The sequence below is a fragment of the Lepidochelys kempii genome, chromosome 7 (genome assembly GCF_965140265.1).
Source record: "Lepidochelys kempii isolate rLepKem1 chromosome 7, rLepKem1.hap2, whole genome shotgun sequence".
Lineage (NCBI taxonomy): Eukaryota > Metazoa > Chordata > Testudines > Cheloniidae > Lepidochelys > Lepidochelys kempii.
Genome location: NC_133262.1, coordinates 86,551,718 through 86,577,900, shown reverse-complemented (window position 1 = coordinate 86,577,900; position 26,183 = coordinate 86,551,718). Strand labels below are relative to the sequence as shown.

The 26,183-nt window shown below is 41.6% G+C and overlaps 1 protein-coding gene across 3 annotated transcripts in view; it reads right to left on the bottom strand.

Moving 5' to 3' along the window:
* Positions 1-26,183, bottom strand: part of IPMK (inositol polyphosphate multikinase) — a 78,815-nt gene that overhangs the window by 30,338 nt on the left and 22,294 nt on the right. For 2 of the 3 annotated variants that reach the window (XM_073353677.1, XM_073353678.1), the window contains exons 3-4: positions 5,661-5,814; positions 2,049-2,145 (exon numbers count right to left, since the gene is read on the bottom strand). In XM_073353677.1, the coding sequence (XP_073209778.1) occupies positions 2,049-2,145; positions 5,661-5,747 (184 nt within the window). In that variant the 5' untranslated portion in view covers positions 5,748-5,814. The remainder of the gene's footprint in view (positions 1-2,048; positions 2,146-5,660; positions 5,815-26,183) is intronic. The other variant, XM_073353675.1, reaches the window with a different exon arrangement.

The following is a 26,183-nucleotide window of genomic DNA, read 5'->3' as shown; positions in this document are numbered from 1 at the left end:
AAGTTGCTATCAGCAACAAAGGAGGAAAATTTTGAAGATAATTCAGATTGATCTGCCCTGTTCTTAGTCCAGGTGATGAAAATCAGATCCCAAACGGAAAATGCACTGAATAGTAATAAAGTACTGAAACGTAAACAAGAGAAACAGCCAGAGAGCAATGGCCAGATCCCTAAAACTTTCAGCAGACAATTTAAAATGGATATTTTGGCTTATGCATCCCTTTAGAATCATGTTTTTGTATATTACTAATAATCTTCAATTACCCACACTCCATGAAATCTAAGTTCAAATCAAATTTGTCTTGCTTCAATTTTACAGCAATTTATTGGGGGTGGGGATTGAGATAAGACAACTTGTCCATATCCTATAACTCTATGGCTCACACACACCAGCTTGTTGACTCATGTTAAATCATGATTGGGAAGGCCTAAACAGACTTTCCCTTCAATCTTTGACAGAACATTATATTTAAATAGAGTAGAATACCTGCTCCACCAGTATGGAAATATATGAATGTTAATAAGTGTGTTTATGAACATCAGTCAATGTTTTCTAGTTTTATTTTGTTCTAATTGGTAATAGATTTTATCTAATCTAGCTGGCATCTTCTCCCATTTCACCCAAATATTAACGATCTAGCCTTAGACTTCTCATTTCCACCCTTTCCCTGTGAAATAAGTTACCCCATCCTCCCTCTTGGCTATCAACTGTGCCTGCTTAATTCATGGCCCTCACAATAACGTTTGTCTGTCCCTCCCAGGTATTGTCAACAATCTCAATTCTTAACAGTCCTTCTCTTTCCCACTGCAAGTCTATCATTCCCAGCAGTGTGTCTTGATCAATCTTCTCTCCTACCCACCACTCCTTTTCCAATAGAACATTCCTAGAGGTAGTGATGATGGTAGTACAGTTTATAAATTCTGGTTGATATCATCTAGTTGTTCTTCTGAAAATTTCTTCATTTTTGAATATCTCTATGTGTATATGGATTCCACCTGGGGCTGACAGGGCTCTCTCACATTTCTGCCAGAGTAGGAACGATAGCCAGTTGTTAGACCTTTACTGTCAGCTATTCAGGTAGAAACACCCGAGGACAATGGGCTAGCTCAAGCCTAGGAAAACCTGCATTCTCCAGTCCCTCAACAAAGGGGCTCATGTTTAGAGAGTGGAAAGTTATTGGCAGCAGGAAAAGAGAACCAGGTGTTCATAGCAAGACACAAACTTGAGGGACTCATAGGAGCATTTCAGCAGAAGTGAGGAAAAGAGATGGACATGCTGAAGAAGGGGAGCAGGGAGCTCCATGACTCAGGAGACAAGCCATGTGCTGCAGCAGAAGGACCCTGGACAGCTGCAGAAGGGCTGACTCCATACCAAAGAATGAAGGATAAAAAGGATAGGTACTGTAACAAAGCTCTTTGAAATACTGCCAAAAACAAAAGCAAGAAGGCATTAATGTGAACCAAGGAGGTACCAGGCACTAAAGGAATTATAGTAGAATTACTTTACACAGAATAATTCATAATTGTTAATGGAAAACAAGTTATCCACAGGGAGCATAAGCAACACCTAATAAAGTTATACAAAAAGAGTGCAACTGCTAATTAAAAGGTGGTCAAAGATTTAGATGGGCTTTATAGTGTCCTGTTCCAGAGGTTCTATCTATGCATGTGGACAATAGATAAGAAAGTGGGCACACTAGTTCATTTCTTAAATATAAAGCAGAAATTTGTATCTTTGTTTCCACTTACGCACCAGAAAGATCAGAGAAAAAAGTGCAACATATTTACAATGTTATACAAATAAAGTTCTAAGGTGTCAGATCTTGGTCTCACTCAGACTCAGGAATATCTGTAGGACAAAATATTTTTCCTACATTAAAAGTTCTTCTTAAACAGGGTACCTATTTAAATGACTGTTATACTGTATGTAATGTTATAGGGAATACGATTATGCTATAAAATAGTTACAAAGGTTGGTATTGCCAAACTAATTTCCCAGAAAATTTTCCATCCAGTTTGGACAGCTAGCATAAAATTAAAAAACAATACCGTTAGGTGCAGTAGGTGGTGACCAGCTGCCAAAATATTTTGGCAAATATTTCTGCAGCTCTAGAAGAACACTGTCACAACAGTCAGCAGCATAAACCTGAAACACAAGAGGGGAAATATAACTTTAAATTATGCATTTTATATTTTCAAGAACCAACTACTACCTATAATAGCCTGTATTCTAGAACATTTACAACCACTTTATCGTTTCTTGTAGGTTTTTACATGTAAAGTATATATGAGAAATTCAAGATGTGTAATCTTCCAACATGCAGAACATAAATTGATTTTTACTACCCATGGCATACTGTATTAGCTAACTTGAACAACAACAAAAATAGTTAATCTTTTCTCATCAAACTTTAAGTTGTAATTGTTGGTATTAAAAAGCCAGTATAGTACAGACTGAGTTCATTCTTCTATCCGAAATCCTGGATTTTGAAGGATTACTATACATTTTAGCCATTTTAAATTGTATCAAGCTTAGAATACAGATTCACTTCTGATTTTTTCCCCCACTTCCTCCTCCCCCCCCCCCCAAAAAAAAACCTCTCAGTACATCCTTTGAATAATTACACAGGCATAACACGTTATTCAGATGCATGTGTTTTCCTCCGCTTTTGTTTTTTTTCTAGAATTTGGCAAGAAATGGTTGGAAAAAATTGTTTGGGAATAGTAGCTGCTCTTTATTACATTTCTGCAGTATTAATTTCTCATTCACATAAACTGGAATTTTTAAAAATTCACATAAACTGTCCAGTGTGGAATAGAATTTTTTGTCAGAGAACATAGCTGCCAGCAACACAGCAGATAACTTAGAGCAGTTTTACTAGCATAAGTTTAAGACACCCGCCCCCCAAAAAAAGCATGTCCACACTGATAAAAGATACAGACCACTGTTAAACACCAAGTCTAAACACTTGTAGACAGCAAGGCCCCAAAGCCATTGCAGATGTGGGTCAGTTCCTATCTACGCTGTAGCAACTGTGCTGGAAGACCCTCAGACACAGTGTAGTAGTTACCTACAAATACTAACACATTTTCATTCTGCAACAGACCAAACTGCAATGTTTTAACTGCATTTCCAAACTGTTTACAAAGCTTCTTAAATGCAACTCTCAAACAAACAGAGCCCATTTATGTTGCAAAACTAACCCATATAGCCATGGAAGGAGATTTCCTTCTTATAATTGAATCTCCTCCTCAAAACTGAAGATGTTACATGGTAGACTGAACTAAATGATACCACAATGGCTTTAGGATGAAGGTGAACAAAAATACCTAGTTACAATTCCACAAACATCAAGGCAAACCTCAATTGTGACTATTTATATCAATTCAGGTACATTGGAGCATCAAGCAGCAGCAGAATGTTAAAGCTGGTTTAAGCATTTTTGTCTTAGGCTTTGTCTTACCTTCAGTCTAACCTTGAGTTGAGTACTCACAAGTTAGTCATCTTGATTTAATCTAACTTGACAGAGCACAATTACACTGCAGAACAGTGGTCAAGTTCCACACTGCTGCTATCATGCCCAATGTCTGCACTGGCACTGTATCCAGCTGAGAGATATTTCTGGGTGCATATCCCATGGTCCATACCACCACAGCTCAATGCACCACTTGACATGTGTGTTCACAGGGTGCTGTGAGAAAACAGTCCGTCCCCTCTGGGAATTGTGGACAGAAATGTTCTAGGCTCAGGAGATCCATTGCCTGGCAGGACGCAAGCTGTTGTGCTTTTACCTGCTTGTGCTCTCAGATATGCAACCTGCTCATTCCAACAACTAGGACCAACAACTACTAGTTTTTATGAAGGCAACGTTTCTTTGGCATGCCTCTGTGAAAGCTGCCACCAAGAGACGCCAGCAGACATTTAACAAAGTCGGTTTCCCCAGAGAAGGCAGCGGTGGGGCTTGCTGTTAAAAGCACACCAAGAAGAGATCAGTACCATGCAGCTATGGAGGCATGGACCCAGCTGATGTTCTCTTTCACAGCAAACACACCATCACCCCACTCCCAGGACCAGAGTGGTGGGACTATATGGTGATGGAAATATACAAGCAGCAGTAGGCCCAGAACTTTTGTACGAGGAAAGCGAGATCCCTGGAGATGTGGGGAAAAAAAAAAAAAAAATTCGCCTGGACCCTGGAGCACCAAAACACTCAGACGAGAGGCAGTAATGGCCCAGAAGTATGTTGCTATTGACCCGTAGAACCCAGCTACTCCATACAGCTCTATTGTAATCATTTTGGGATTGGAAAATCCATGTTTGGCACAGTAGTCACAGAAATCTGAAAGCAAGTATTGCTCTACAGCAACATAAGGGGGTTATTCAGAAATAACCATGGGGTTTGAACAGATGGCACTCCCAAACAGTGCAGGTGCAATTGATGACATGCTATACTTATATGCGCACCAACTCAAGCAAGTACATTAACAGGAAGGGCTACTACTTTGTCATTATGCAGGACTACTGTGTCAGATTCACGGACACCTACATAGGATACACATGGTAGAGTACACAAGGTGAGGGTGTTCTGGAGGCCTGGTCTGCTTCAGTGTAGGTAATACTGGATTCAGATCAAGTGACAATGATCAGGGGATGTCCGTTCCTTCTCATTTCAGCCAACCCTGCCTACCCTCCGATACCTTGGGTAATGAAGATTTATGATTTCCACTGCCCTGGCAAGAGAGAGTACAATTACACACCAAGCAGGGAAAAGGAAGGTGGCAGAATGTGCTTTTTGACAGAAAGGAAGATGGTGCTACTTACAGACTCATTTGGACTGTAGTATATATAATGCCGTACATGGCACAGAGACACGTGTGCTCCACAATACAAGGGGGAATATCTGGCAGTAGAATGGATTGAGGACACCCATTTTTTGGAGTCTTCTTATAGATAGCCACCTAGTGCACCTCTTGATGCTGGCACATAGTCCATTACAACAATAGCCACATGGGATGCCTTGTGCACCCCCATTTGAGCTGTGTGGGAAGTATACGGGTGCTGATGCCAGAATGTGGGCCAAGGGAGTGAAATGTGGTCTTGCAATATTTTTTTATGAAATAAATATGGTGGACCTGTTATTTCTGTTTGATGCATTTATCCACTGGAACTCCAGAACTCAGTATGTGCCTAAGCAAAGCTTTATTAAATGTCAGCACATTTAGGCATCCAGATCCCACAACAAAGTTGAAAGGATGTACAAAATGAAAGAAACAAGTGCAAAACAGCAACAATGGCATGCAAGAGCATAACAGTGCAACACACACTCCAAACATCTGACAGCAAAATAAACTGAAAATGTTGTGCCATGTTATCTATGAAAGGAACTGCATGTCCGGATGTGTTCATTTCATCCATATTAAAACTGGAAGAAAATGCAGCAGATAACTGCTGACTGGCTTCGCTCACAACAAGAGTTGTCCATAGGTTGGAGGACATGGTACAACGGAGACAAAATTATGGGACTGGACATGGCTAAGCAGATAATTTGGGCAGGACAGCTTTGGGCTGAATGGCTCATGATCCTCGAACGTCTCAATCACATCCCTCTGAAATGGCACGTCTCACTCCCTTATCTCCTGATCATAAAGAAAATACTCCACCAGCATTTCCCTTTCAGCTTGGAATTGCTTCTTTCTTTGCTTTTCAGCCTTCCCCAGGTCCTCCTGCCAGCACCCAAGCTGTTCCATACTGTTGTTCTGATCACCTGGTGAACTCCTTATGCAACTCCAGCTGCATATTCTCCTTGCGGATACCCTGAGTTGGTAAAAAGCAAGACAAGCTCACTCATGGTTTGTTCTACCTCTCAAGGCATGATGGTTGCCTCATGGTATGGTGTCACTAAGGGTGTTGATGAGGATGTTGATGACTGAGCACATTAACAAGAAAACCCCTAATTTACGAGTGAAATCTCTAATGAAGATAAAGGGCTTGTCTACACTGTGCAGCAATGTGTGCCAGAGGGGCATGATTTGTAAAGCACCCTAACGTGTTGCACTTTAACTGCCGAGAGCAGAACTCCAACTAGGTACTTTTTAATGTTAACATATGCAGTTTGCCACACCATGCAAACAAGTCTTTAAACAGGGTTCTACTCTGGAAAACAAAACTCCTACATAACAGCATTGGGAAGTTTTGTGTTTGTTGCCTTAGTGACTTCCAAAACAAATCTGTTCAGTTTACATGTAATGAGACTGCTTTCCTCATTGTCAACCTGGATCTGGTTTCTCTTAGCTCATACTGATGGTAAATATTCTACAAATCAAACTGAGTAGATAATTCTGTTGACACATGAACCAGAAAAAAAGAGTTCAGTTACTTGTCCTGCTTTGGTTTTATGGTACTAATCAATATTTTAGCCAATAAAATAAACAGATATGATTCTGAACAGACACAGGGGAACAGCATGTTGAGTTAAAAGATGCCATTTCTACAATTTTTAAGATCAGAATCATAGTCGGACTTACTTTTATGATAGTAATATTAATGTCCATGGACTTGGGAAGGTACCAAAAATACACTTCTGTAGATTTAGAACATTAGTGCAGTAGGATATCCCAACGTCAAGATCATATAAAAAACAGGGCTTAATCACTCCAAAAATAAGGAAGGTTTCTTAAATAGTCTACTACCCTGTGAAGAAGAGCAGATGTAAAACAGCTGTGTTTTAAAATGGAAAAAAGATCTTACTGTCATGTTAAAGGATGAGTTACTGCTTCAATGCCAATGAAATGGAATTAAGAGCATTATGTTAATCAGCCTCCTACAAAGTTGTCTTGATCCCAAAAGCAATTCAGTTTTTTTTTTTTAAATCTAGACTAATTTCACTTAAGAATCATAGAATACCACGGTTGGAAGGGACCTCAGGAGGTCATCTAGTCCAACCCCCTGCTCAAAGCAGGACAAATCCCCAATTTTTGCCCCAGATCCCAAATGGCTCCCTCAAGGATTGAACTCACAACCCTGGGTTTAGCAGGCCAAAGCTCAAACCACTGAGCTATCCCTCCCCAGATATCCAGATCGCTTGTTTTTCTTTAAATACAGATCTCAGTATCAGTTTGCATGATTACCTTTTTTTTTTTGGGAAGGGTGTGGGGGAGAAGTGTATCAACTAAGAACATGTACTGTATTTGGTTAACTGCAAAAAATTATTCAGGAAACATTGTTCATTCTCATGCATAAAAGAGAGCAATGCCTGTCCATAAGAAAGAGCTCAGTAGTAATAATCAGCAGCTAATGGACATCTTCTCCTTTTAATGCATGCACTCCAGTAAGTACGCTGTAATCAGACACAAAGTCCAGAACGCAGAATATGAACTGAATAAAGTATCTTGCATATTAATATGAAATTGCATTGTCTAGTTTGTTTTAAGACAGCCAAGGACATGCAACTAAATTTCACAAGTACAGGAATCAACAAATTCAGTTACAATACCTACAACAATGGTAACTTAGGCTCATACGATAGCATTACAGTTAACACTACATTAAGCAATACATGCTATGTGCACGATAACTACAAAAGTTGGAAACATGGACCATCAATAAGCCTTGCCTGGAACCCAAAGGTTACTGCTTATTCCAAAACACACAATCTTCAGGAATCAGAGGAACAGCCGTGTTAGTCTGTATTCGCAAAAAGAAAAGGAGTACTTGTGGCACCTTAGAGACTAACCAATTTATTTGAGCATGAGCTTTCGTGAGCTACTGTCACAGTCTACACCTTATGTTCACTCCTTTTATAAGACTATGATAAATGTTGTACAAAGCATGCCTTGTGAGGTATCATCTGAAAACTCATAACTGGCTGATCATTACTATCCTGGCACAATGTGTGTGGCAACATGCTATATACAGATAAAAGATTCTACTGTAGAATATTAGAGAGACGTTCCAAGTTTGCAAAAACAGCCACAAACCAGTTCCTCAGAAACAGAAAGCAAACAGACCCCTCAGCCAGGTGTCAACAAGATCAATGGATTATGACTGGTTAAGTGGCCACTCTTTGGCAGAAAAAAGGGTGAGTGAGAATTTTACATCTTGGCAAAGAAACAGCTGGAGGTTCCTGTCGAAACAGACTTTCAGTCTCCTGAAGCTCAGCTGGAGAGGATTTTCAAAGAAAAGAAAAGAAAAAAAAAGAGCTATAAGAAAGGGAAACAGATCCCCAAAAAATCTCTCTCTTCACAGCATTCACAACACTTAATGGACAAAGGAAGCATCATTGGCCTGGGGAGAGATCCTGGCAGAAAGAAATTCAACCAGTAAGACTGCTAGAACATATGATGAGAAAGACCTTTGCTTTGAATTCACTCTAGCTTCTTAAATTAGATATTAGTTGCGTTTTACGTTTTATTTACTCCTAACCAATTATGCCTCATTACTTGTAGTCCCTTAAAATCTCTCTGTCATTAATAAACTTGTTTTATTGTTTTATCTAAACCATTGTGCTTGGGATTGAAGTGTCTGGGAAACTCCATTTGAGATAGCAGGATTTGTGCATATTATTTTCTATTAATAAAATGATACTTTATATAAGCTTGTGTTGTCCTCGAGAGGGCTGGGCAGTACAAGATACACATTTCTGGGGGAAAGCCTGGGACTGGGAATTTGCTGGTGTTCCCCTGCAGTGTAATTTAAGAGCGCCTGGCCATAGCACTCATACAATACAGCTGGAAGTAATTTACATGCTAGAGGCTGTGTATGAGCAGACCAGGAGTGGTTGCTCTCACAGTAAAGCAGTGTAAAAAAGGCACCCTAGGTTGGAGAATTGAGGGGGGACAGCTGTTCAGTCCAGACTGTACCCTGGGTATTGTCACATTCATAAAATCCAATTTTTAAAGCACTAATTTTTAATTTTTTCAAGTTACCACCACTCTGTGTAATATATGTATGTAAATGTGGAAAATATGCCCATTAGTAGCACAAAGTCAAACACACATTTTTGTAAAATCTTCATATAATAAATCAAGAATTGCACAACAACTTATGCCAGTTCATACTGGCGTAGGTATGGATGTCACATACCATGAGCTATATTTTTCAGATAGCACAAATGGAAGCTATCCAATCTAATAGTAGTCCGGGTTTAAAGCTATAAATTGGATGTTTGATCTCTGCCCCAAAGTACCTTTTTTGGGGAGAATGGGTGGGAGGGAGTTTGAGCCCAAACAACTCATCTGTTTTTGACAAAGAGAGGGTGTGGGTGGGGCAGGGAATATTCGTACCTATTAAAAATTGCAAGTATTTTTATAAACAGCTTAATGCATCTAAGTGACTTGGGGCAAAGAAAACATTGAATTTTAGAAGGAAAACTAGTTTTTACTATAGAACAGTGCCTTTAAATGGTTCTGGTGAAACTAGCCATTTGACAGAATCTCAAATGTTTTAAAATTGCATTATGAACATGAGCAGTGCAATTGATATAGTTTTTAAAGTACTTTTTAGCAACACTGAGAACAAAGATACATGTGCAGGGAATGAGACAAGGAGAAAGAATAAGACCAGACTCACCAAGACCACTCCCCTCAAACTTCTCTGCTGCCAGCTATTGTAGTTTGTCCTATAAATTAAGTGGCTGAAATCTGACCTACAGTTCTGAAGGTTCATGGTTCAGACACTTCTGATAATGCACAATGGGATGTTGTTACAGTTGTAAATAATAATTTTTTTTAAAGAACATTAGGTTGTAAAGTCAAGCATTTAGGAAGCTAGAAAGTGCCAGATTTATGACTTGCTATGCAGCTTTAATTCTGCCTCTTTGTGCAAATGCATTATGATATAGCCTTTAGTTATATGATCATGCTTTATATTTCCCACAGGACCATAGCCTCATGTGGTGCATGAGATGCAAGCACAAATGAGTGGGGTGCAGGAGAATGAAGGTTGTAACAGCAACTGTAAATCTAAAATTACCTAACTTTTAAGTGTTTGACTTCACAACTTCTTAAGTAGTATCATGTGACGGTCACAAGAGAATGTGGAAATATATTCATGTCACAAGTCAAAAGTCAGACAAGGTTTCCCTTTAGCCAACTATTCTAATATTTCTTAACACATCTCAGTAAACAAATGTCGGAATAGTCATTCAACTACTGAGGTGGTTAACAATTACAAAGCTTATAGTTCATAAATATTTATAAAGAATTATGAAACAATTATTTTAAATTCAAAAATACAGTTGTATGTAATCAGTCAAACTCTAGCAAAAGATACCTGTCTCTGAGACTATAGGGAAATTGCACCCAATGTCTCAGAATATTCCTCATTCCCACAATTGTGTAAAATCTTTTTGCTGGGCAAAACTGTGCCTTGTAAACATTATAAAATTACTCTTCTGACAAAGACAGCTATACTATAAATTGCAATAAAGCAATAGTTTTTCTACTAAATTCAACAGCTGCTATTTGACATTTTCATAGTTTACTTTGTAAAACATCTTCTGGAAGTGGATTTCAGAAAGTTTCTAATACTTCCAAACTCTCATTTTTCTTAAAGATGTATTGCTTTGGTGGTGTCTATTAAACTAGATAGAAGTTTCAGTTTGAAAACAGACAGGAAGAACATGACTTTATATAAAGACAATTCAGTCAACTTTCTAACCAACAAAATACCAAAGCTTTGTCTACACTGGCAAGTTTCTGCACAGTAAAGCAGCTTTCTGCGTTTAACTCCCAAGGTGTACACACTACCGAGTCGGTTAGTGTGCAAAAACTGAGCAGTTGCAGCACTGTAAAAAACAAAACAAAAATAAACAAACTGCCACTCCGGTGCTGTGCCCATGAGCTGCTGGTTCTGTGAAGAGCTGGACGCGATACTCAGTGGTGATCCCACTCCCACTGCAAAGGCCACTGTGGATACTTCGGTGGCTCACGTGCCAGTCGAGAGCGGACCGAGCCAGGAGGAGGAAATCTTGGGCGAGGATGTGGAGGGGGACCCAGAGGCAGAGGACGACTCAGAGGTCAGAGATGCATGCAGCCCGGAGCTTTTCTGTACCCCGGAAGAGGCTAGCCAGTCACACCTGTTGGATCTTGGCGAAGCACAAACAGGAGAGGAGGCCCCTGGTAAGTGGCTTTGGGAATTGCTGAAGCGAGTTGTTGGGCAGGAGGGTTGCAGAAAGCAGGCTTGTGTCTGTATGATGTGTGTACCACCACATGCCTAGTCTGAGCGGCGGAACAGGGTGTTGATCGACTCCCTCACTTCACAGGAATCTGCCTCAGAGATCTCCAGGAAACCCTCAAGGAGATACTAGGCAACCCACTGCTGCAGGTTCTTTGGCAGAGCTGCTTTGTTTCTTGCCCCATTAAGGGTAACTTTCCCGCGCCACTGTGCCATCCCTTGGAGGGGTGGGGGACCATTGCTGCACACAGGAGAGCCACATAAGGGTCAGGACGGAAGCCAGTCTTGGAGAAGACCCCCCCCCCTTGATTCCCTGCTCACCCTCAGCAGCAAGATATCTTCCATAATTAACACAGCCCGTGGAAAATGTGGGGACAGGAATGATTATAAGCCCCCGCTACAGTGCTGGCTCTCCCCAAGAGCCACGTGTACAGTACAGTCCTGGAACACTGATTTCCCCTACAGTTACTGACCATTTTTGGGGGCTGGTGGCTCATGTGTGCTTAGTGACAGGTATGTGAATAGTGGCTGTTTTTTTAAATCAATCAGTAGTCTGTGTGTTGCAAACAATACTGCTTCTGTAAAATGTTGCATTTTGGCTTCAGAGATATGACTTTGGAAGCCCAGCCTCCCTCTTTGTTATCAGCAGCTGAACGGCTGCACAGAATTAGAAGGCGGCCACGAAGAACTAAAGAGGACTTTCTGCATAATGTCATGATGCACTCCGCGGCCGAGAAACAGGAATTGAAGGAGTGGAGAGATCGCAAGAAGAGGGACCGAAAGAAGTGCACCAGACAGTGCACCAGAACTAAGCCACGGAGTGACTCAAACATTATGGAGCGCTAAGGGGACACACTCCAGGAGCTACCAGCACTGCAAACCGAGCAGCTCTGTGCCCGTCGTCCTCTGCAGCAGCTGTTACAAAACTCTTTGCCATGTGCCCCCCAGATACTGCCAACACACTTTTATCAACCTCCTGGCTCCAGTCTGTACCTGCTGCATTCCACTCCTGCCCCGTCACAGTCCAGCCCTGCGGACCCCCAGTACCCACTGAACTCAACACCCAACCCTTTGCAGTTTAGCCTTGCTGAAGTACAGTACCCGCTGCACTGTACTCCGAAGGAGAAGGTTAGATAGCATACCTAGATATATAGGAATCTTTATCCATCCTGGGACCATACCTCCTCCTGGGACCCTCCCTTCCCCCATTCCTCTCAGTGCTGATGTGTTATTTCTCTCCCCCCTCTGGTTGTTGTTTTTTAATAAAATAATTGTTTTGGTTTGAAAGCAATCTTTATTCCATTAACTGAAAGCAAACAGAGGCCTGCAAAGCAACAGGCAATTTTCTTACATCTTCATAGTGCATCATCTGCACCATTCACAATCACCTTCTTGCATTACAAGCACTGCACTCCTGAGCATAGCAACAAATATTAGTGGCTTTCAGCTTCCAATTGCTGCCTCGAGGCATCCCTGATCCTTATGGCCCCACACTGCGCCCCTCTAATAGCCCTGGTCTCTGGCTGTTCAAACTCAGCCTCCAGGCGCTGAGCCTCAGCATTCCACCTCTGAGTGAAGCTTTCACCCTTCCCTTCACAAATATTATGGAGCACACAGCACACGGCTATAAGCATAGGAATATCATCATCAGCCAGGTCCAGCCTCCCATATAGGCAGCACCAGCGGTCCTTTAAACGGCCAAAAGCGCACTCAGTCATTCTGCACTTGCTCAGCCTGTTGTTGAACCACTCCTTGCTGCTGTCAAGGTGTCCAGTGTATGGCTTCATAAGCCATGGCATTAAGAGATAGGCGGGGTCTCCCAGGATCACAGTGGGCATTTCAACTTCCACTACTGTGATCTTCTGGTCCGGAAATAAAGTCCCTGCTTGCAGCTTCCTGAACAGGCTAGCATTCTGAAACATGCATCCGTCATGCACCCTTCTGGACCAGCCTGCGTTAATGTCCATGAAATGTGCCTGGTGATCCACAAGTGCCTGGAGAACCATTCAGAAATACCCCTTCCGATTAATATACTCGGTGACTAAGTGGTCTGGTGCTAGAACTGGAATGTGTGTGCCATCTATCGCCCCTCCGCAGTTAGGAAAGCCCAGTTGTGCAAAGCCATCCACGTCACACACATTGCCCAGAGTCACGGTCTTTCAGAGCAGGATGGGATTAATGGCCCTGCACACTTCCATCTACACGAGCCCAACGGTTGACTTTCCCACTCCGAACTGTTTAGCGACCCATCGGTATCAGTCTGGAGTAGCCAGCTTCCACAGTGCAATCACCACGTGCTTCTCCAACAGCAGGGCAGCTCTCATTCTCGTGTCCTTGCACCGCAGGGCTGGGGCGAGCTCAGAGTCCCATGAACGTGGCTTTCCTCATCCGAAAGTTCTGCAGCCACTGCTCATAATCCCAGACGGGCATGACAATGTGATCCCACCACTCAGTGCTTGTTTCCCGAGCCCAAAATCGGCGTTCCACTGTGATCAGCACCTCCATGAATGCCACAAACAACCTCGTGCTGTAGCTACTACATGTGGCGAGATCAATGTTGCACTCCTCTTGCCTTTATAGTTTAAGAAATAACTCCACTGCCACTCGTGACTTGTTGGTCAGAGCAAGCAGCATACTGTTCCACAGTTTGGGATCCATTCCTGCAGATCAAAGAGGCAGAGCACGCAGTACATAAACCGTTGAAAGATGGCACCAAATGTGGACGGAAGTACAGGGATTGCTGGGACGCAAAGCAATGCATCCCGGTGCACTGGGACAGGACCCATGATGCCCCGCAACCCCCTCCACCTTCCCACAACTCTTAGCAGCAGAGGAGGAAGAGATGCTCTGTGGGATAGCTGCCCAGAGTACACCGCTCCGAATACCGCTGCAAGTGCCATAAGTGTGAAAACACTATTGTGCAGGCAGCTGACAGTGTGAACACACAACAGAGGTTTCCTTTCAGCGCTTTCTGAGCAGCACTGTAACTCTGCCAGTGTAGACATACCCCAAGTTACATTTCAAATTTGTTTAAGTTTTGCATAATGAAAATTAAGCAACACTTCACAGGACTTGCAGCCTCAGGGAACAATGAAATAGCATTTAGCAACAGCCTGAGGTTCCAAGAGGCATGCCAAACATTGATGTAGGGTTGTTTAAGATGCCTTACACTAAAACTCTTCAGCATATCCAAACATTAACATGAAGTTACCAGGAAGTCAAGAACGGCAATACTAAGAAAAGGATCTTCTCTGTGTAGCTAGAAGCGAAGGGGACAGTCCGGCAAGATATACACAAATAGTTGACCTGCTGCAAATCCTACCTCAACGCGGCGCAGCGGTGACCCTGGCTGTTTGACAGCGATGGTAGCTGAGTGCGTTCTCCGGCAGGTCTAACCATGCTATCGAGGTGTCGGACTGTCAGCCCAGTGAGGGGGTTTCTTCCTCTGTGGAGGGGCGTATACTCTTTCTGAGGCTGTAAGCTAGCTAAGCTGAGGAGGTAAATGCGCCACTGACAGCCCAGCCAGCGGGTGGCTGAAAACAATGGCTAAAACAACATGGAAAACCAAGTCTCAGTTCTATGCATGTTTCTCGATCCCCACTCCGGAGGCAGCAAGGCATTCGAACGACGACAGGCTGCAAAGAATCTCAGGTGCCAGGTTGCCAAAAGGAAACCGGACAACTCTCTCAGTGTGCACTTATAATTGGAGAACACTGATGAGGGAGGAACCGATAAACCATCTCATGGAGGAAAAAAGGCAAAAACAGCCTGCGATGTGCTGGGTGTTTGCGCAACACAATGAAAGAAGGAGATGGAGGTCAACTGGAGGGATGGAAGCATGGTCATTCTAGGAAAAGGAGAAGGCACGATTACAGTTGGAGGAGTCAGATTCATCATAAACAAGGAATGGTCTTCGAAAATTGTCTCATGCCATTTGAAGTCATTGTGTATTGGGGTGCTTTACCTCCGACTGAACCGAAATAGTACCCTCAAAATCATCCAGATCTATGCTCCCACAAGTGCATGAGAAGATGATGATATGGAAAGGTTCTATCAGGAACTGGAGGAAACCCTCATTCAGAGCTCCACATATACAATTGTGATAGGAGATTTTAACGCCAAGGATGGAAGAGGGAGAGAAGGTGAGAAGTTCATAGGAAGGTACGGCATCAGAGAATGAAATGTGCGAGAATGACTAACTATATTGGCAGAGACAATGAGAATGTTCATTGGTAACACCTGGTTCCGAAAGAAGGGCAACAGAACATGGACCTGGATCGCACCGAACGCGAAGACAAAAAATGAAATCGATTACTTTCTGATCGATAGATGACGCATCGTGCAGGATATTTCAGTAGTGCCATCATTCAATATCAGTAGTGATCATCGCCTACTGAGAGACAGACTCACGTTCACTGTGAATGTGGAGAAAAAAGGTGCTGTGTATGGCCAACAGAAGGCACCAACCGGTAGCTTTCGACGAGGCAATCCTGCAGGAAAAACATTTCTAGGGAAGATTGGAGCCTCCTGGAAGACTGCGATGACGATTATGAGAACTTTGGTAAGAGACTGAAACGGTGTGGGAAATCTACTTAGCATGAAAGACCAAGAAGAGCTACCAGAAGAATCTCAGAGAATACGAAGACTTTATTGGAGAAGAGGAGGAAAATGAAAAGAAATGGCAGCGACAAGCTTGAATACTCCCTTCTCTGCAAACTCATATGAATGAAGTTGAAGGACGACTTTGAGAAATTTCGAACCGAAAAGCTCCTAAAGGCTGCTGAAGATCATAAAAGTCTCAAAAAATGCATAAGGAAACTGGTGTTGTACAGGTCATCGTTATCGGCTTTGAAGAACAGGGACGGAGAATCAGTAAGAGATCGAACAGAGATGGAGGCAATCTGCAGGGATTTCTATACCCAGCTGTTTGCATCCCATATAGATGTCCCAATGCCATCACTTCAACAAACCAATGAACACATACTCCCAGTTCTCATCAGCTAAGTCCATCACGCAGTCCATCAAATAAAAGAAAGGAAGAATCCAGGCGAGGACTGTCTGACAGCAGAAGTGTTTAAGTCGGGAGGTCAGGAACTTTGAAAAGCTCTCGCCCAAAGGTTCAGCCGCTACCTGGAAATCCAGAAGATACCGTCCAGTTGGAAAGAGTCCAATACCATCTTGCTGCATAAGAAAAGCGATCAAGAAAATGTAAAGAACTATCGCCCAATCTACCTGCTTTCGCATATCTATAAGTTGTTCACTAAAATAAAAACAAATCGACTGTTGCAAAACCTGGATGAACAGCACCTAGAGAGCAGGCCAGCTTTCAAAGGAATTACAGCACAATAGACCACACCTTCACTCTAAACCAACTACTAGAGCATTCAAGGGAATACAAGTTCCCTTTGTGCATTGCCTTTGTGGACTACGAGAAGGCGTTCGACAGCGTAGAGACTAACGTCATTCTTGAAGCTCTTTCAGAACAGGGCATCAGTGTGAAATATATCACATTACTAAAGGAAGCGAACTCCGGCTGCAGCACAGACAGATCGCTGTTCGATACTCCCTCCGAACCCCATCGAGGTGTGAAACAAGGAGATACAGTTTCACCAAAATTATTCACAGCCTGTCTTGAACTGGTTTTTCAACGAGCAGACTTGAAAGGCGGGATTAATATAAACGGCAAGGGGCTAAACCATCTCAGGTTCGCAGATGATATAGTGCTGTTAGCCAAAAATACAGCCCAGCTTGAGAGAATGCTTAAAGAACTGAATGGGAAAAGTAGTCAAGTCAGATTAAAAATGAACCGGTCAAAAATGAAATACATGAGATCAGATGTTCTGCCAAGAACGCAAATAACTCCTGGAGGAGAGCAAATCCAAGAAGTTGATAAATATGTTTATTTGGACCAGGAAGTCAACATGTGCCAAGATCAGAAAGACGAACTGTCTTGCAGAAAAAAAGCTGGATGGTGCTCATTCAAGGATATCAAGGACATCCTCCAAAGAAAGATCAGCAAAACAACTTGTGCAAATCTTTTTAACTCAACCATGCTTCCAGCAATGTTATATGGCAGCAAAACATTGTCAGTGACAAAGATTGAAGAACATCAACTGTCTGTCACACAGAGGGCAATGGAACAAACATTTTTGGGCATTTCACTCCGTGATCACATCCCCAATGAAATAATTAGGCAGCAGTCTGGAGTGCAAGACGTTGTTGAAAGCAGGCTCAGCAAAATGCGGTGGGTGGGACATGCGACCTGACTCAGTGACAACAGATGGACCACAGCTATATCCAAGTGGATCTGAGAGAACAGAAATGGCCACGCGGTCAGCCTCCAAAGAGTGGGATGATTTCCTAACAAGGAGATATGGACAAGAATGGCGAAGGACAGCCAGAGCGAGAGAAGATTGGAAGGCGTGTTGTGATCGGCTCAGTCTCAACTGATGAAGGACTGACAGTCTACGCACGCATAGTTGACCTTACTATTCTCCACCTCTTGCTTCCCATGCAATGGTGTTGTAAGACTGCAAAGGAAAAGCCTCGCAACACTCATATTCCTACAACAGATTAATAGTCTTTATCTTGTAAGTAGAAACACAATAGAGTCCAGTCCAATCTTTGGCTGGTTTGAGTTTCTTGGTTGGTGCAAGATTAAAAAGGAGACAATGAGTTAACACAAAATAAAAATACTATCTCAACACTGGTACAAGCCATCCTACTCAGCACAAATGAAGTAGCTTGTTTCAGAGTCCTGCTTTCCATTATCATTGGAATTAGAGGCAGCATCTTCTCACAGCAAATCCTTTGTTACCAAAGTAAACTTCTTCAGGCCCTTATACCTTCCCTGGCCCACAAACGCCTATGCAGCCATCATCACAGCATCCTATAGAGATGTCACCAGGGTATCTTCAATTCTGATTCTGTACAAAAGCTCTCTCTCTATTTAACTTCTGATCTTAAGATCTAAGGAAGCAGCCGTCATTCTTCCTTCCTTCAAGAACATCCGGTACAGCTTAACTGCCTTCCCCCGCCAAGTAAACAAGCAGGCTTTTTATTTTAAAAACAAACAAAAAAAAAAACCTACGTTTTCTTGAAGAAATCCATTATATTATACACAGCATACCTCACACTAATATTGGTACTACTAAGGAGATTAATAAATTTTGCAACAAACCACAGATTTTTACTTAAGACATATCCAAAAAAAAATAATAATTTGACCAACAGCTTAAAAAGTGGGTCTCTTGTCAGGGTCCTTCAAGCATGTCTGTATTCTGGCCAGACACACTCAAACTGTCTGCCTGGGATCACATCATCTCCAGAGTGTGTGTATTCCAAACAGCAGCAAGAATTCATTGTCAGCCATAACCTGTGCCCCTCCCCCCTTTTTAAAAAAACAACAACAAACCCAGAATTGGTTTATATGTCCAGTTCTAAACTAACATTTGGGCAGTACTATATCACTTGCCAATCCAGTTTGGCATTATTTTTTTTTCCTTCCACCAACCAGCATGTTGGAACAATGAGTCCCTCCCCCTTCCGCACCCTTTAGAGATCCCCCAATACCACCAATTTCAGGCTGATCTTCTGTTCTCCTTAAAAACATCCAACACATGTCAAAAGATACAAGTCTGTCCATGCTAAGTAGGCAAACCTTTGTAAAAAGTTTTTACCCCATAGTCACTGTAGGGAGCAACCAGAGGGTAAAGAGCCACCCTCTCAGCCCGAGTGGGCGGGACCAGACCAAGCTTACGCCAATCCCCGGAAGGGGAGGGGTGGGACAAGAAGTACAAAGGGCAGGGCCCTTTGCCCAGTGAAGGGAGCACCAGGGAGGGAGACAGACACAGGCTGCTCCCTCGCGATCCTGCTGCTGACCCAGGTGAGGCCCTGGGCAAGGAGGAACCTGACCGGGAGGAAGGTCTGTGGCAACCAGGGCTGCCAGCCGCTGAATACCCGGGGGACCTGAAGGGGCCTGGCTGTAGCCCGGGCCAGCGTGAATCCGACACAGAGGGGGAGCTGAAGCTGCCAGCAGCAGAATACCTGGACGAGCTGGAGGGACCGGAGAGACCCGCTTGAGAGACCGGGTAGGAAGAAGCCCAGGGGCAGAACTGCACCGTGGGGTGGCTGTGTTTGGTCAGCAGGCGCGGATGGCCCTGCTGACCCAGTGGCAGGACCTTCGCCTCCCGCCACTGACCGGGCCCTGGGCTGGAACGCAATGGAGTTGGGTGGGTCTGAGTTCCCCTACCCCAGCCAGCCTGCCTTGGGTAGCAGAACTGCACGCTGCAGACTCGTGCCGGCGCTCCCCTGCCTGAGGGGCGCGCTGCAGACTCGTGCGGTACACTTTCCCCGCTAATTCCCCAGCGCCCGAAAGGTGTGACTAAGGCCTGCCAGTGGGACCATAGCTCTCCATCACCCCCTAGGGGCTCGGAGGACCGACTGAAACCTGTCAGTCACCAACACAAATTATTTTAACAGAAACTACATAAGAGTTCAGAGCTCTATTCTATACAGGTTCTTACACTACTCTCATCCAAGAACTTGCAAGAACCGCATTAAATGACTAACATCTGTCACATGTGGTTAGTTCTCTTTCCCTGGGAGAGAGAAAAGTGTGCAATGTAGCATTTTGGTTTGGTAGGCTGGGGCCTTTTCTGGTTTTGTTTTGGGTTGTTTTTGTTGTTGGGTTGTTGGGTTGTTCTTCATAATGCATTCCATGGTGGTCAGGTGCCGGCTCTGGCTGGGAGAAGGAGCAGAAATAGTGCTAACCTGGTGTTGCCGCTATGAACTTCAACAGACTTAATCCTTGTGACATTAGAAACATAGACAGACACTTAGGTCGATTCTTTGCCTATTCGGCCACATGGATGTGCCAGGCACCCAGAGTGGGTAAGGGAAAGGATTTTTTCCAAGCTCTGACCAAAGCAACCCGAACATACAAACAGATTAAACCCATTCACATTTCTTTAAGAAGACTCAACACTGCAAGTAATTTTCAGAGAATCCAGTCCATGTTATGGACAAATTGCATTAAAAAGAGACAGCTCACTTTAACAAGAGTTCTTTAAAAAAATTACTATTGTTACAAGTAACAACTAAGATCACTGTAAGAGAAAGATTAAACAAAATAATTCACACAGCAAAGGGGAGGGAAAAGTGATTTGAGCAAAGACACAAGAAAATGTGATCATAAAACCATAAACATTAGCATGGGGCAAGTATATCATCAGACAACCGATTTTGAGTTAGGACATCTGAAAAAAAATCATTTGACACACAGCTTACAAAGTGGATGGATCTCTTGTCACGGTCCTTCAAGCATGTCTGCTTTCTGGCCAAACACTCTCAAACTATCTGTAAGTTAGTCTATTACTTATTAGCATGGAGCAAGGTATTAGAGGCAAGTATAATACCTGGAGCTACTTTTAACTCATCTAGTATGTTAAATTATTAGTATCTATTATTTAGATTGCAGTAGTACCCAAAACATGCTAGGCACTTTCCAAACAGAAGGGGGGGCGGGGGGGGAATCTACATTCAGTCCCTGTCCCAAAGAGCATACAATCTAATAGAGATAAAAAGACATCTTCTCCTGAGCTATTCTTTTCCTTCCCCTCTGCCCCACAATTAAAAAAATACAGTAAATCCTCTTCCCCACCACTCTCTCTCAACAACTTGGTCACTCATCTTTTCCCCACACCAGTTCCCAGTTTCATTTGTGACACACTAACTGGGAGTATAACCTGGCCTACATGAAACATCAGAAGTCCTTTACATTGTCCACAGCAATTTAAACAAAACACGGTAAAAGTAAGTTATCTCCTGGGATGGGCAGAATCCCTTTATGAGAACTTTCTGCTGTAAAGGGTACAGAGAACAGATAACCCTTGAATTATTAATTTCTCCTGGACTAAAAATATATAGCCATCCACTTCTGTTAATCCCAAACTAGGATCCACCTAGGAAGTCAAGGCAAGAAGAAAATGGTTTATCTCATATGAGAAACCTTGTTTAGAGACCCACAGATCAGCCAAACTGAAAGTTCTACTCCCCCAAAATAGAAATTAAAATGACTAAATGAGATCATCATCAATAAACTAGGCAAGAATCTCTCATAATATTGTACATTGCTAAAACCTTTTCCTCCTGCCCCCGCCCCCCAAAAAACCCCACTGATAAGAAAAGGATTGAAGAAATCTGTTATACACAAATACCATATACTGGATACCAATGGAAACAGCTGCGAAACCAGCAGCATATGTTCAGTTGGCACATGTTAAAAAGAAGTCATAGGGTAGCTCTCTCCAATGAGCCCTGAAATCAGGAGAAATATATATAGAACAGATTGCCATATAAGACCCCCTCAGGCTGACCAAACCCACAAGTAAACTGCAGAATCCACAGCATGATGGGTACCCAGACCAGCTATGTGGAAAGAACTCTCCCCGCATCCCAGGGTTATGAGGATAAGAAATGGTGAGACTTCATTTCAAAGATATTAAAGAATAGAAGGAGAAATACAAATAACTGAAGGTTATCTTGCTAAATCTGCAGTCTCTAGTGAGGCCTCGAGTAACCAAATTTTAACTAATGCTATATGTATGCCCTCCTTTAGAGGTCCAAGCAAACTGGCCTAAGAGAGATTTGAACCATAGCTTTAAGCAATTGCTTTTGAAATCCTAAACTTGTCCCTTTTGGACCAATCAACGTCAACAGCAGGGACCACACTCTTAAAAATGCTTTAAAGACAAGTAAGTACATCCTTACTCCTTGGAGAAATACTGGAAAAGTGACATATTGCTAGGTACTAAGGAATTTATTATCTCACAAAATCTTGGTAATAAGAAATCTTGGTGATCTGCATTGTTCCTTAGTGTAAATGCTGAGCTTTAACCTTAGTCTTTGATATCTGCTTGCAAGACTGTATCGGTGTGCACAGTACATACCTAGAACACATCGCTCCTCTGGGTGAATTAAAGAATTGTTCACTGGTTAAGAGTAACCAAGTGTCCTGATTTGAGAAATACTATTCAAATTAAAAATTGACCTGAAAAGAACCTTGCATTAAGTTAGTAAACTAACACTCTCTGGACTCAATAAAAAGGGGTTATCCTATTAGAGTCTATTCTAGTATTAGCCATAATATTAATTGGCAAATGTAATTTGTCAGATTTCACCTTTTAAAACCAGCTGGTACCTCAAATTCATAAAAATTGACCCCCTTCCACACTTACACTGCTCAGAGTAAACTTTCACAGCAATTCATTTTATATAATTTATTTATCAATCACACACACACACACTCTCTCTCAAATTAAAAGGCTTGGGTAGATGGGGGGGCAGTGGAGAAAACACTATACTTTAACAAAATTTTAAACTATACTTCAAATAGACAGAAAGGGAGACAAGTTTCAGCAATTATATGTTTTTAATACAGGAGGCAACTCACACAGAGAAGGTACTACAATAACATTACCTTAAGATGAGTTTCTCAAATATTTAGATGTGTGTTTATTTTGAAATTAATTTTAAAGTAGTCTTGCCTCTTTATTTTTGTGCATCATACAATTTAGGTAATTTTATTGGTATGAGAAGTTATACATATGTTGGTAGCAATTGTTTAACCATTCTAATATATACAGAACTAGTTACTGCAGAATCATTTTAGCATTAGATGTAGCTATGTCAAAACATTTTAGGTGGACCAAAATGTGTTTTGCATTAGGACTAGTCTTTCCTAGGAGGGTTTTGCCAGTTTAACTCTACCAGCATAAGCTATACAAATATAAACACTTTTGACCGATCTAACTGCAACTACAATAGGGCTTTTACCAACATAGCCATGCTGGGGGCAACTTCTGCAGACAAGGAAGAAAACTGTGCTATCCTATTGGCAAGCATTGGAAGGAATAAAGAACGAAAATGATACCAAGACTTCGGTCAGAGTCTGATGCAAGTCAGAAAAAAAAAATGGGGGTAACTGGATTTAGTTACACTCAAGCTGATCTAGTTAGTAAACTCTTTGTTTTGCCATGTCATCTAACAGACCTATGTTTGTAAACACAGATTTTACATCCAATTATTAGCAAATTGCTTCCAAAGTTCAGCTACTTATTGAAGTTACAGGAGTTAAAAAGCAAGTCATATTAATATGTAATCCCCAAAACATTTGTCAGTAAGTAGCTCAGTACAGAACAGAGCTCCCACATTAAACAAAAGAGTTCATTATACTATAGCAAGCATAGATCAAACCTAGAAATATTTTAACGTTTTACATATTTAACAAAAAAACCATTGAAGCCTCATGTTTTCAATAGTGAGATCAGATTCGGGGGGACGGGTGGTGTTAAGTCAACCCACGCTTTTCTCAATAATCTATTAACAGTCTACCGAGATCATGTGATAAATAAAGCAACAACAGGAAATGAAGTGCTGCCTTAACTGAACTATGGCATATTAGAATAAGGCGTTAGTACTAAACACTAACTATGGTTCATGTAGTCTTATGTTTACATTCTAACATGATGCAGAAAAATTAAGTATAGTGTAACTGTCTTTCCATAGCTATACTCATATTATACTCCAAGTTACTACAGCACAGAAAATTATCCTTCAAAATCTGTATTTTAGCCTGAGCTCCAGTGTTCTGTTGCCAAACTAAAACTCCCGACTTTACAAGATTAAACAAACCCTACTGTACTGTGCGAATAAATTAGTAGTGATCTGGATTGTAATTTGAGCATGTTTGTATAACTATATCATGGATATATGGGCACTGCACACTGTTGGGCCCACATTATTATTAATAATGTAAATAGTTTAATTAAAAACAGCTTGTATTGATCTGTTTTCCCCGTTAGAGAACTATTTTATCTGCTATTTTTTCTCAATCATGCCATTTAAAGTTATCTAGCAAACTAATTGAAATATCGGTTTCTTCTGTTATGTTGTAGTGTATAGGATTTTCTTATTGAATTGTCAATACTGCTGTTTGGTCTGATGGTTCTAACTAAATACTGTATAGAATTGCCTGAACTAAGTGGAGAAAGTTAAATTGTTCACAGTGGCACATGCCATGTCATCAGCAAAATGTGATGGCACCAACAGCATGAGTGGACTGTTTTAAAATTTATTTACCATGTTTTCAAACAAATATTTTGTACTGTTTATGGAGAATAAAGGACCAGGGGCCAAATTTTCAAGAAGTGGCATCCATGCGCGTGTACCTCTCCACATACTTTTCAAGCACTAACACCACTGCACACACACAGTAGCATGCAGGTGTTGGGACGCATGTTTGAGCGTGCAAAATAAATAAATAAATAAAAATAATAAAAATTTAAAATGGGGGGAGGCCAAATTGAGGCTCATTTGAAACTGGCAAAATATGACAGGTTTCTGAGTAACAGCCGTGTTAGTCTGTATTCGCAAAAAGAAAAGGAGTACTTGTGGCACCTTAGAGACTAACCAATTTATTTGAGCATAAGCTTTCGTGAGCTACAGCTCACTTCATCGGATGCATCCGATCACTTTCCACGGTCTGCATCCGATGAAGTGAGCTGTCGCTCACGAAAGCTCATGCTCAAATAAATTGGTTAGTCTCTAAGGTGCCACAAGTACTCCTTTTCTTTTGGCAAAATATGGTCTCTCTGTAAACACAGCAATGAACATGAAGACTAGACAATTGAAATTCTACAAAGGGCTACATCTAACAAGCCAGACAAGAAAAGAAGGTCATGAGCGTTAAGAATCAAATAGCCCAAATTCAATTATAGCTTTCTTACTTAACCAATCACATTCATATCCCTTAAGAGCAACTCTGGTTATACACAGATCAAGAAGATGACCTGGACATATGACTGAATTCCACAAACAGGCTGAAACGACACACTCTTTCGACTATGGATGAGATTGTGTTTTCAAGATTTTCAAGTATTTTAGAAAACACTTTTTAACGTCAGTTGATAGCCTATCTAGAAAAGCTTTAAGTAGTAGCTTTACATACTGCCTCAGTGGATGACAGGTACAAAATACATTTCTTTTTCCACCTGCAGGTGCAAATGCTGCCTTCAGGTTTATCTGTGCAAAACCTCATAAGGCAGTGAGGTTGAAGAACTGGTGCAAGACACCCTCTTACTGAAAATATGCAAATGAAGTTGGCTCTCCCCCACCTCTTTAACTTTGCATTGTGCCCTGAAAGATGCTCAGTTTACTCAGATCTCTGCCAGAGATCTGCTAGTTTTCTAGCCACTGCTTTTGGGATAGAGTAAGAGAGAAGGGACTTTTAAACAGATATTGCTACCTTGAAATCTAGTCATTTAAGAAAAAGTAGTTTAAGGAAATGCATGCCCTTGTTTCCCCCTGGGACATTTTTAAGGTGTTGCAAGTTACATTTCTTTTTTGTTAAGTCTTTTTCTATCCCCTTGTACTGCATGAAAGACCCACACAAAAAGAAAAACAGAATATTCAGAAGAAGCAATGAAACTCTCAGCGTACAAATGCGAAGTAATCAATCTGAACACAGAATAAATATTCTAATTAAGTTTATAATCTTAGTTACTTTTAACTATTTAATTATAATAAACAAACAACTTAGTTAGAAATTTGTTTTAAATTGACAGGTCTTTTTAAGGTATGTTTAATACAGTGAGGTTCAATTTAATATACACCTTATGCAAGACAAGATCCCCCAGATAAAATCCTAAGGGATAAGAAAATTCTTTGAATTCTATTGTTTGAAACTGTTTCTTCTATATAATATTGCAGAGGGGCAAAAGTACATTAGTACAGTGATGGAGTGACAGAGCTCCTGTTCATTTCTTTTTTAGGGAAGCATAGTTATCTGAACTAAGACTGTAAAAATGATTAACCGGGTTTATTAAATACTGTAATTCAACCTGCAGCAAAAGATGCCTTGCCTCCCTGATCTACTTCATTTTCTATAACCAGCAAAAGAATAGTTTATGGAACACAGGCTGCCTTATCATGCTTTGCCCTACATAGGCTGA